This window comes from Mandrillus leucophaeus, unplaced genomic scaffold (genome assembly GCF_000951045.1).
Source record: "Mandrillus leucophaeus isolate KB7577 unplaced genomic scaffold, Mleu.le_1.0 Scaffold898, whole genome shotgun sequence".
NCBI lineage: Eukaryota > Metazoa > Chordata > Mammalia > Primates > Cercopithecidae > Mandrillus > Mandrillus leucophaeus.
This window is the reverse complement of record NW_012109785.1, coordinates 733,367-745,630: the sequence shown is the minus strand read 5'-3', so window position 1 is coordinate 745,630 and position 12,264 is coordinate 733,367. Positions and strand designations below refer to the sequence as shown.

Here is a 12,264-nt window from a genome sequence, read left to right as displayed (position 1 = left end):
GGCGGGAAGGAGGGAAGGAGTGTGCATCTTCTTTGCATGCTCCGTGGCAGCGAGGCCTGGCAGAGCTTCCGTGGGGAGCAGAGCATCGTCCCCTGCACCAGCACTGGAACTGCTGCCCATGGCGGCTACGGAGCACCTGAACTATGGCCAGTGCAACCAAGGAACCCAGTTTTAAACTGTATTACATTTTAGCTCATTTAAATTTCAATAGCCACATGTGGCTAGGAGCTACCATATTGGACACAGTGGAGCTTTACAATGGAAAACTCACAGTTCAATAGGACTCACAACTGACAGCTCAATTCCTAAACGATGATGCTGAACCACAACCAGCTTGTTTTGGTTTTCTAGGCTTTGACAGAGGTGAATAAAGAAATGTGATTTTCTTTCTCATTTCTCAGTTTTGATTGGCAGCTTGATTTTCTGGGTAATAAAGAGAGTATATCATTTTGCTTTTGTATTTTATGCCATCAACAGTCTAAGCTCAAATCTCCTTCAGAGGAAGGAGTTTGAGACGCTGAGGACAGCCACCACGTGAACCTTTTCCAATGTCTCTCTTAAAACATATTATTCTGTAAATCTATGGTAATTTTCTCCTTCTGCTATTTCTTCTTCCCTTTCTTATTATGTCTTTTCTTTTTTTTTTTTTTTCTCTCTCTCTTTCTTTCTTTCTTTTGAGACGGAGTCTGGCTCTGTGGCCCAGGCTGGAGTGCAGTGGCACGATCTCTGCTCACTGCAAGCTCCCGAGTAGCTGGGACTACAGGCGCCTGCCACCACGCCCGGCTAATTTTTTTGTATTTTTAGTAGAGACGGGGTTTCACCGTGTTAGCCAGGATGGTCTCGATCTACTGACCTTGTGATCCGCCTGCCTCGGCCTCCTGAAGTGCTGGGATTACAGGCTTGAGTCACCGCGTCCGGCCCACTTTCTTTTTTTTTTTTTCCACTCTAATGTAGCACATTACTAAAATAAATACAGTAGGCCTTTAGAAAATCTCTTCAGCATAATGTAAGTCTCAATTAAACCACACCACACCAAACAGGGCACAGAGCAGCGTGTGTGCACGTGTGCAGCTTCAACACGACCGCACGCACACAGACGCACGACGGGGAAGGTCCCACGGAAACGCTTTTATTTCTGGAAGTCGGAAGAAAAACAACGTACACAACCTGAATGGCACAGAGGGCAGCACTGAAACCACAGGGGCCGCCGAGAGCCGGCCGTTCACAGCAGACCACTGTTTTCCAGTGAGAGGGGTGGGCCATTCCAAAACAAAGCCAGAGGGCTCCAAACATCCAGAATGGACGCTGCTCCCCCGACTCCACTACCTACACCACAGGATGGATGGCTTTTTGTGAGACCACTTCTTCCACTGTGCAATTTTCGCATTATTTACCCTCCCCCGATCTTAAAGCCATATGGCGTCCAGGAGAGTGCGGCTGGTGCAGCTTGGCCGTCGCTGTCGCTGTGACGCAGCTGGAGCAGAAGGCGGCCCGTTCACTTCAGCCAGATCCACTTGTCTCCCACCTCGGTGTTGTACCCAGGGCTGTACTTGCGGCCTGGCAGCTGTGGGGGGAAACAGGCATTGGTGCACTCTGTTTAAAGTGAAAGAACGTTTTCCCAGCCCCTAGTTCAATGTTTACCCAGCAGATGCCTGTAATTCACGAGTTCATTCAACAATGCTGGTGAGCACCTATCTGTGGCAGGTCTATCCTGTGAGTGCAAGGATGCCACAGGTACACAAACCATAACCCAGCCCTGCCTGCCAGGAGCTTCCGTTCCGGGGCTGGGAGCCACAAATGGAAAGGAACCACCTGAGTGTCCTCATTAATGTCAGGAGGGCAACAAGCACCACGGGAGGGGGACAGGGACAGCCACGCAGACACAGGGATGGGGCTCGGGCCCAGAAACCACAGTTCACCAACGGAAACACCAAGTTATCTCTGAAAACCCTCCAGGTGAAATCCCCTCTGAAGAGAGTCTGCAGGGGCCCTTGGGGTCCCTGCAGGGCTGGGCCGCCGGCTGGAAGGGGCCCTTGGCGGAGTGGGAAAGTAAGTTTCATCCAGGCCTTTTAAGTAGATGTGGGCAGGGTTGAGGAAAACCAGCAAAGGAGGGGGAAGCACTGCAGGACTGACCCTAGTGGGAGCCACTGAACAGCTCCAGGAGCAACAGGAGGAAGGGACCACAGAGCCCAGGAGGAGCAGATGCTGCCGGAGAGGCCAGCAGGGACTGAGCTGGGCAGTGACGGAGCTGCAGGAGGGATGTTACAGCTCCCACTTCTCCCACCATCTGGGAGAGGTCAGGGACCCAGGTGGCGATCCCCAGAGGCCAACCTCACAGGGCACAGGGAGATCTAGGGGGCAACAAGAGCCCCCGCCAGCACAAAGACGCCTGTTCACGAGGGTAGGTGGCCAGCACAGGGCTGGCTGAGGCGGAAGGAGGAGCGCTGCTCCGCAGGACCACCTCACTGTGGAGCCGGGAGGAAAGCGCCCATCACAGTGTGTGTCGCCCAGCGGTGGCAGGTGGGAAAATGATGAGTTTTTTCGTATTTTCCACCCCAGCATGGGCACACAGCCAATTTGTGTACACACACACACACACCCCTTCCAAATTCTGCCCTTAAGAGCGGGTACTAAAACCATTTTTAAAAGAATCAGCTTTTCCTCTAGCCTAACCAGCAGCAGCATTCGCAGCCAGCCGCACGGCCAAGGCTGCCTGGATCACGCCACTGAAATGTGCCTGCTCGCCTCTGCCACGGTGGCCACACAGTGACAGACGAACACACAACGTATCCTACGGAGCAGCAGAGAGGTCGCCCCAAGACCAGCCATCTCAGACACAGGACAGGCAGAGCTCTGAGGATCTTCAAGGCCCGGGAGCCACCCTCCTCCCTCCCCAGAAAGCCTCTCCTCTCCTCGGTGTGCAGCTGTGAAGCGGGCCCTGGAAGTGGAGGGGCCGGTTCTGTGTTAGTCCGTTCTTGCACTGCTATAAAGACATGCCTGGGGCTGAGTAACGCAGAGAGAAAAGAGGTCTAATTGGCTCACACTTCTGCAGGCTGTGTGGGAAGCATGGTGCCAGCATCTGCTTCTGGGAAGGCCTCAGGAAGCTTCCAATCATAGCGGAAGGCAAAGCGGGGGCAGGCATGCCACATGGCGGACGCAGGAACAAGAGCAAGATCGTGAGGGGTTGGGGGGTGGAAGCTGCCACATACTTTAAAATGAGCAGGTCTCATGTGAACTCTGTGAGAACATACTCATTACCTCAAGGAGGGCACTGAGCCATTCATGGGGGATCTACTCCCATGACCCAAACACCTCCCACCAGACCCCACCTCCAACGGGGGATCACATTTCTACGTGAGATCTGGAGGGGACAGACATCCGAACTACATCAATGCTCATCTAAAGGCAGGCAGGGGTGGGTGGCACAGCCAGACTCCAGCCCTCTGGCCCAGGATACAGTCTGGATACAGACGGTTTTGTCTGGGTACCAGGAGAATTCTGGGACACAGAAGAAAAAGAAAAGCCCAGCTCCTTCAGGAGTGTGAAATCTGAAAAGAGACTGAGATGAAAGCACAGGTCATTCAGCCAGTGACGCCAAGACAGCCCAGGGGGTTTGCTATTGTGGGATCCCAGCAGGGAGCGCAGGCAGCTGGTCTGGCAGAGTCCAGGGAGGTGTCTGGAGAGTGAGGGACCCTCCAGGGTCAGGGGGATCCCCCAACACTGCTGCTCGAACTACAGGTGTCTACAGGCGGCAGGAAGACTGCAGGAGAGGGCCGTGACTTTCTGGCTTCACGGTCTGACGAGACCTTTGGCATAAGGTGTGACCTGTGTCAGACGGGCTGCAGGTGCTGTTCCTGGACTGGGGAGCAGTGATGGGCACCTGGGGCTGGCCTCAAAGGGCCTGACGGGGTCAGGAAGGCCTGGGTGACGGAGAGAAAGAGCTGGTCGACCCCAGGGAAGGTGAGTGTCGGGTCTGCTTACAGAATGGGTGCAGGGTGTGGGGGCTCCACGGCAGGCTGCCCCACAGAGATGACCCGTGGGCAGTTGGAAAACTGCGTCTGTGGCTTAGAAGACAGGGCTGTGCAGCCACCTCCCATTACTGAGGGAGCCAGCGCCACATGAGCCGGCCACCCAGGGTGAGGGCGAAGAGCAGAGGCTGAAGAGCAGCACCGCACGGCTGAGGCCTGAGGCTGCAGAGGGACTGAGGAGTGAGGCACGTAGGCCACAGGACGAGCTGGGCGTGACCACACGTGACACACGCCACCTCGTGTCATGGTCACCAGATGGCCATGAGCTCTGCACAAGGACACGAGGAGCGGGGTGGAAGGAGACCACACTAGTGGGGAAGCAGTCAGCAGCTGAGGAAGGGGACACAACGCCCAGGCTGCCTTTCACACGCCAGGTAATGGCACATGTGTCTGCGCCTGCATGCCCATGCATGTGCAGGGGGCTGGTGGGCGGGGTCTCTGCATCAAAGAGAGGTGGAGATCTCCATCTCAAGATGCCCAGCCCCCACAGCCTGTGAACACATCTCACCTGGCAAAAGGGCCTCTGCAGCAGGGGACTGGGAGATCATCTGAGGGGCCCCAGACCATCACTAGGGGACTGGGAGATCATCTGAGGGGCCCCAGACCATCACTAGGGTCCTCAGAAATCAGAGAAGGAGATGTGCAATGGAAGCAACGGCCACAGAGATGTGGGGCCTGGGGCTGAGGAACATGGGCGGCCTCTAGAAACTGGAAAGGGAAAGGACATGGATCTCCCCTTAAGCCCCCAGAAGGAGGCAGCCCCGCCCGCACCCTGATTTTAGAACCTCTGCCTCCAGAACTTTAGGAGGATGCACGTGTACTGTTTTAAGCCACTAGAGAGTAGCAGCTGGCAGCAGCAGCAACAGGTGACTCCTGCGGGGTGTCTGCTTTTTATGATGGGAGACACCGGGGCACGTCTGTACAACAGGAAGAAGAAAGCTGTGCAGGGGAACAGGCCGAGGATGCAGGAGAGGGTGGGTCACCCCCAAGACACAACACAAGGAAGGGGCAGGTCAGAGAGCTGCGAAAGCAGCAAGGCCCTCCAGGCACACTGGAGGCCAGGACGCCTCCAGTAGAACCGCACTCGAACAGGACTGCGGCAGCCAGGAAACAGTAACAGTGTTTGTAGTTGGTTCCACATCCAAGAGGTGGTCCTGCCAGAAATTCGTTTCTTTTTCCCTAAAGGCCCAACTGCAGAATTATGTCCAAAGAACAGAAAGTTGACATCTGAACAAAAGATTACCTGAAAGGTTTTCCCGTTTAACCAACCTGCTGCAAACCCACACGACGGCCAGTGGGCCCCTCTCTTAAGACGCCCTAGGTCAGCTTCCCCAGGGTTTTTCAATTAAAGTTGTCATTTAATGTTCTACCCAAACACAGGACCAGCCATGCAGGTTTCTTCACAGCAGAGGAAGGGCTGGGTTTGGGATAGTCTGGCTCCGTTTTCATCTTTGCAAATAGAATTTTAAATCAGAGCAGATAATAGAAACTTGCAGAATACCAAACCTGCTAAGTCCAGCCAGTGGCCATTAATTGTCTTGGAAAATTTGTCTCTGGACTTCTCTGGCCTTTGATACCCAGGAGGGTTCTCAGATCCTGGGGGTCTCTTTTCAGTGTTTTAGGCCAACAGACACCCATGCAGTGGGGAGAGGTTCATCTGGAGCATCTCACACCAGGAAAATGCAAAACCATCCCGTTTACATTACTACTTCACGTCTGTATCTGGTAAGTTAAAATAAGCCTCAACCCCCAAACCCAGTGCTCATTCATCACTCGAGGAAAAGCGCACGGTAATGCCTCGGGGAGGAAAGCAGCACAGCCCGTTCCCTCACGGGGCAGCCCCACGCCGGGACCTGCACCAGGCCTCGCCAGACCTTCCTCCTGGGCCACGCTTTCCCGGATCTGCTCGTTCACGGTGCCTGGGTGCGTGACACACGTGTGTGGCTGTGCGTCCGAAGGCCGAGATGGAAAGGGCATGTGGTGAACTATCTCAGGCGCGGGCCGTACACCTACTTTAAAATGAAAAGAAAATCATTTTCCTCCTGTCAGAAGTTGGGGCTTCTGCTGAGTGCATACCGGGTGAGCAAACCAAGAATCCTTAAGGAGCAAAAGAAGAAAGAGCGCCTAACAGAAAAAGGAACCAACCCCTCCAATGCTCATCCTCTGCAATCCCCTCTACTGCACAATGTGAACAGTTTCCCTCGCTGGATCTCCGAATTCAAGGCCTTTTGGACTCATTAGATTCACGGTGATCTGGCAAGTTTAACACTTTCAGGAGGCTCTTTCCCTGCATTCCATTTTCCATTAGAAATCAAAAGTAAAGTTTACTAAAGAAAGGGAAAAAACCCTCAATAAATTACAAAGCCAAACATTCCAAGTCCTATTCCAGAGCCCAGCAGCTAAGCTGCCCTCCACCCGTGACCCTGGCATGCGTCAGTCCCTGGTGGTCCACCCACAGTGTTCCAGGGCAAGGCTTGGAGCCGGGAAGGGATTTCAGACAGCACACTGGGAGGCTCCCTGCCCAGTCACCTCGGCAACCTGGGCTGACTCAGTGTAGAAAACGAGTTCCTTTCCCTGAGAGCTGCTGGTCACGGGGGGCTGGGCTGGAAATGACAGCTCCCTCCGCCCCCTGATGGAGCCCAGACACGGAGGACGAGCAGGGTGGGCTTCCATCCCAGGCTGCAGAGGGTGTGCACATTTGTATCAGCAAATACAGAACGACCTATGAGGGGTGTGTACGCACTGCAGCCCAGCCTGTTTGGGGATGTGGATCTGGGCTTTCTTCTCCCGGAAAACCCCGCAAGACTGGACTTCTTCCTACCCACGCATCCTGATTCACATACAGGAAAGACAGGAAAAGAGAGTATCAGACACTCTCATCAAACCCACTCCCGATTTCCCCCAAATATCTGTGTGCAAATGTGTGTGTCAGAAGTCCACGCTTAATGTAAACCAACATGATGATTTTCCTGACCCTCACAGTTAACGGGGTGAATGGCACACACACCCAGGTGGGTACTGCTACCCTCTCCCCCACCAACCCGAAGGCTACACACAAAGAAACCTGAACAGGGCTGCCTGAGGGAGGCGCCCTGGGCGGCTAGGGAACAAAGGATGTTTTTCTCCTAAGGAGACAGAGATTAAGTAACTTGCTAAGGGTGGCACATGGCCAGTCTGTTCACAGAGCTAGAATTGGAGCCATGTCCTGCTAGCTCCTGAGTCTGCTCCTAACCACTGGCCCACACTGTACGTCAGGCTGTGCCTCTTCCAGCCTATGGTCGTGTCCGTTCCCAGTTTTCCCATCATAAATAACACTGATGTGCCCCCTCTAGATTTATGTGCTTAAGATAAATTTCTAGAAATGGAACTGCTTGCTTAAGGAAAAACAATAAACAGAGCCATAGATGCTGACGCAGCCACCAGAATGGGTTTAATTTAATAATGCCAAGACGCTGCTTCAGATCATTATGCTGCTGCTTACGCTTCGGGGCTGATTCAGAGCCTGGGTTTCTCGTTAGGAATTTATACCAGGCTCTTGGCCTTTTAGTGCCTCATGCACGGGTCAGCAAACTATAGCCCACAGATCAAAACTGGCCACTGACTGCTTCTGTAAATGAGGCCTCACTGGCACAGCCTGGTTCATGCATTTACACACTGGCTGGTGGTGCTTTTGCACAGCGCAGAGCTGAGCGGCTGTGAGAGGCTGTGTGGCCCACAGAGCTAGGAATCTTTACTCTCTGGCTCTTTAATGGAAACCTTTGCTCATCACTGGCCTAAGAAAGACAGGAAGGTAACAAGACAGTAAAGCTGAGTCCACGACATGGTTTAAGTTCACTTAGTCCACAATTACTTCGTAAGTACCCACAGGTGCCAGGTCCTGTGCCGGGCAACAGCAGGGAACAGGGTGATTCCCCAGCTTCAGGTGGGGTTACAGAGGAAGATGAAACATGCTGTTCTTTTATTCAAAGTGACTCCACTGAGTTTGTGTGATTCAACGTGAGGACCAGATTGAGTTCTGATGTTAGAAAGGTGCCCACTTCTAAATGCTACAGCCAACCTGGGATCTGTGCCATAGAGGCCGAGGCCGCATACTGAAGGCTAAGGCCGCACACTGAGGCTTCTCCCAGGTGCTTCTCTTGGGTGCACAATTTAGACATGTCCTACATTAGTGCTTCAAATGTCAGCTGTTCGCACAGAAATCAGTCAAGGAAATATATATACACACACATACATACACACACACACACACACACACACACACACACATACACACACTCATTCTAACGCAGGAAGCTCCTTGTACTCATGAACACTGGGTCCTAACTGCTTTGAGAGAGATGAACAAAGGCAATCCTCTCTTCTCTGGCTCCACAAAACCTAGAAACAAGTTGGAATGTGGGGGAAACCCAAAGTAGAAGACGGAAGGTGATGCAGGGTGAAAAGGGTGGAGAAATCCCACCCGACCCACACGGACAGAGGCTTCAGGTGCGGACAGAGGCTTCAGGTGCGGACAGAGGCTTCAGGCGCGGACAGGGTGCGGATCAGTAGGGAAGAGGTGGCCATTCAGGAGCAGGGAGGAGGCAGCAAAGGCACACAATGCACAAAGCACGGCCTCTGCGGAGTAGCAAGCGCAGACTTGAGCCCTATGGTCTTAAAGAAGCCCCAACATGAAAAAATGCCTCCTCCCGAAATATACCCCAGACTTCAGTCGATGTGAACTATGCAGCTCCTGGGCAATCAGTTATACCGTTAGGGCCTATGTGAGAGGCATCAGGCCAAGTAACAGTCAACAGTTTCCTTCCATGAGGCAGTAACAGGGTCTGAACTTGCCTCCCAGCCAGATGCATTTAGAAGCTGGAGAAACTGAGTCTGATGGTTGCATCTGACTCTGGGCAGGACACAATTACTAGATTTTAGGGAGTACAGCACTAAAGGGGTGAGGCCTAGGGAGAAAAAGAGCTCCAGAAATCTGCACAGAGGACCCACTTGGTCTTTGGCTGAGTACCAATTAGTGTGTGCAGGGGGTAAAACTCCATGAAGCTGGACAAAGTCGACTTCAGGGAAAGAACAGTTTCTGGGGAGTTGCAAGCAGATGACTCCCAGAGCTCACTTAGGGCTGAGTCGGCAAGCTCCCACCGGCCAGAGCAGAGGGGCCTCTCGCTGCACACATGCACCATTCAACAGGGACCCCACGGCCATGCCTTAGCACCAGGCTAAGCCCTTCCTGAAGAAAGCCCATTGCAGGCTCACCAGAAAGCTGATACATCAAGTCTCAAAAGGTTTACACTGACTTGCAAGTACCTTAACTGCTGTCAGAAAAAAGTTCTAACACAGTTCAAAGGAACAGAACAAGATCTAGCACTCAAAAACACAAAATATGCAACGTATGGCAAGCAATGAGACATCTCTCTGCATATGAAACAGGAAAATGTAACCCATAACAAGGGGAAAATATCAAGCCAACTCAGAACCGACAAAGACGATGAATTAGGAAACAAAGACATTACAACAGCTGTTATAAAAATGTTCAGTACGCTCTAAGAATTAAATGAAAAACATAATAAGGAGAGAATTGGAAAACATAAAAAGCACCAAACAGAATTTCTAGAGCTAAAAAACAGGATTCCTGAAACACAATTCTACTGGGTAAGTGTGGTGGCCATGAAAATGTGCTCTGCAGAGCTCCTGCCGCAGGGAGGACAGTGTGCTCCTCTGCAACGCTCCTGCTGCTCCTGACCCTGCATCTGCCGACCCTCAGGACCCGCTGCCTGCTCATGCCACGGCCACGCACGTTATAGAACATGCCCGGTCAGTGATGCAGCACAGAGGAGCTTCTGGTGCCAGCTGTTCCTGTGGACATGGGACTCCCTGACAGGCATCTTTGGCTCTAGGACACTCGTCAGTCTGGCCAAATCTTTCCTGGATTCTTTCTTCCTGTCTCCTGTCACAGTCTGGCAAGGAAGAGCAAAGGCTCTCCTGCCATCTCAGGCTTCCTCTCCCTGATCCTTCAAAGGTGTTTTCTTCCAATGGGCCTCTTTAACTTCTAATCCCTTGGCTTCTGATTCTTGGAAGACCTAAACCAACACAATGCAGTTAACAGCATAGCATACACCCACATAAGAAAACAGAAGTGAGCTTGAAGGCAGTGCAGCAGCAACTATCCAAAATTAGGGACAGAAAGAAAAAGGCCAAAAACAAATGGGCAGAGTCACAGGGACCTGTGGAAAACAGCAAGTCACCTAATGCATGGATACATAACAGTCCCCAAAAGGGGGAGGACAGAAAAAACTCTGAATAATAACCAAACATTTTCCATGTGTTCTGAAAATGATAATCCTGCCACCCAAGACACTCAATGAACCCCAGGCAGGATAAATACCAAGAAAACCACGCAGAGGCAATGCCATAATTAAATTATGAAAAACTAATGAGAAAAAGATCACGAGAGAATCTTACAAACAACCGAAGGGAAAAAGGTTCGTGAGGCACAAGAACCAAAGTGAGGAAGAACTGCAGACTTCTCACCAGGAACTGTGCAAGCCAAGAGGCAACGGAATATCTTTTATGTGTTGGAGGGGGGAAAAACTGTCAACCTAGAATTGTATATCAAATGAAAATACCCAGCAAAATGAAGCTGAACTACATATTTCAGAAAAGCAACAGCTAAGAGAATTCACTGCTCCCAGATCTGTTCTCTAACAACTGCTAAAGGAAGTTATTCACACAGGAGAAAGATGATGCTCGGTGGAAACTCAGATCCACACAAGGAATAAAGCACATCAGAAATGGTGGAGGGAAGGATAAAAGACTAAAAAATTCTGTTTCAATCTCTTCAAAAGTTACCGTTTAAAGCCAAAATCACAACAGTCCATTGTGTGGTTTCCGGCCAAGTGTATGAGAATAACAGCACAAAGAACACAGAGGGCAGGAACAGCTGTGGCCTCGGGCCAGATACCTGCATTCTGTGTGAGGCAGTTAAATGCTGACAATGTGTGGGTTGACTGTGACAAGTTAGATGCCCATGGTGAAACCCTAAGGCAATCATCAGAAATGAAATAAAGAGGGATAGCTCATAAGTCCACAAAGGAAATAAGATGGAACTACAGTACATAACCAGTCTAAAAAGAACCCAGGAAAAGATGTAAATGTACATCTCATCTGCGATGATACGTAGTTGAAATGTAAGGTAAGAAGGAGTAGGTAATTCAGCCAGAGAGGGCACCTCACCTCCCTCTAAGAAAGTTCCTATCCAAGGTTTGGCTAATGACAACAGATGTCACTGAATCATTCATTTGTATGGACAAACTTCTCTGCGTCATTATTTCAGTTTTTGCAAAGACAGCCTCTAACACTTAACAGCCCTACCTACTGCTCTATGCAGTTACTTATCGAAGAACCATGGTAATGAAAGAAGTACCACATAAAAACATTCTCAAAAGGGACTTTGTAAAAGGAAGAAGAAAAGAATTTATTTGGTGAGTGAGTGTGATTAACTTGATAGATCTATCTCAGGAAATGTCATTCAGGAGAAAGCCAAAGAAAACTCCTGAACAAGCATCTCCCTGCCCAGGTACATCACAAAGGTCTCCAAGAAGACCTTCCTTGAGCGCGGCAGCTGACTTGCTATTCCTGGCCAAGGCCATGGCTTTTCTCTATTGAACGCCTATGCCACTCACTCTTCTTGTGAAGTGCTATCCTGAGCCACCTCTGCCTCCTCGAATCATGCCATGAAATAATGCCCCTTCCTTCTCAGAGCTCCCTTCATCCTTCGACTTTTCCTTTAGTACTCATCAAAAAGTTATGTCCAATGCAATCACTGATATGCTCACTGATACTAGCGGGCAGCCTCTAAGTAGAAACCCTTTCACTAGTGTTATTCCATGTGACCCTGACAGCGTGAGGTAAAGGTAGGCACAGTCTCTATTTTAAGAGACACGGGTGTTCAGAGACTTGACTTGCCCAAGGACACATGGCTAGCTGGTGGCAGGCTGAAAGAGAAGCCCAGGCCTTTTAATGATCAAGTCCAGGATCTTTTTCCCACTATACCATGTAAATATTCGTTGAATTAAACTGTGACTTTTAGTGTGCTAACTCTTAAAAATAACATAATAAGCTCTTTCCTCAATCATATACTACTTATATGAGGTTTTACTGAAATCCCCTCATTCCCTCCAATTTTCCATTTATCTGTCAATCAGCACACAGTAAACGTATGTTGCTCAAGGTCTCAGCTATG

The 12,264-nt window shown here is 50.8% G+C and overlaps 1 protein-coding gene across 1 annotated transcript in view; it reads right to left on the bottom strand.

Annotated features, from left to right (window-relative positions):
- Positions 1–1,113: 1,113 nt before the first annotated feature.
- NDUFA10 (NADH dehydrogenase (ubiquinone) 1 alpha subcomplex, 10, 42kDa) overlaps positions 1,114–12,264 on the bottom strand; it is a 65,400-nt gene continuing 54,249 nt past the window's right edge. The window contains exon 11 of the mRNA XM_011969542.1: positions 1,114–1,564. Coding sequence (XP_011824932.1) covers positions 1,496–1,564 — 69 coding nt within the window. The 3' untranslated portion in view covers positions 1,114–1,495. The remainder of the gene's footprint in view (positions 1,565–12,264) is intronic.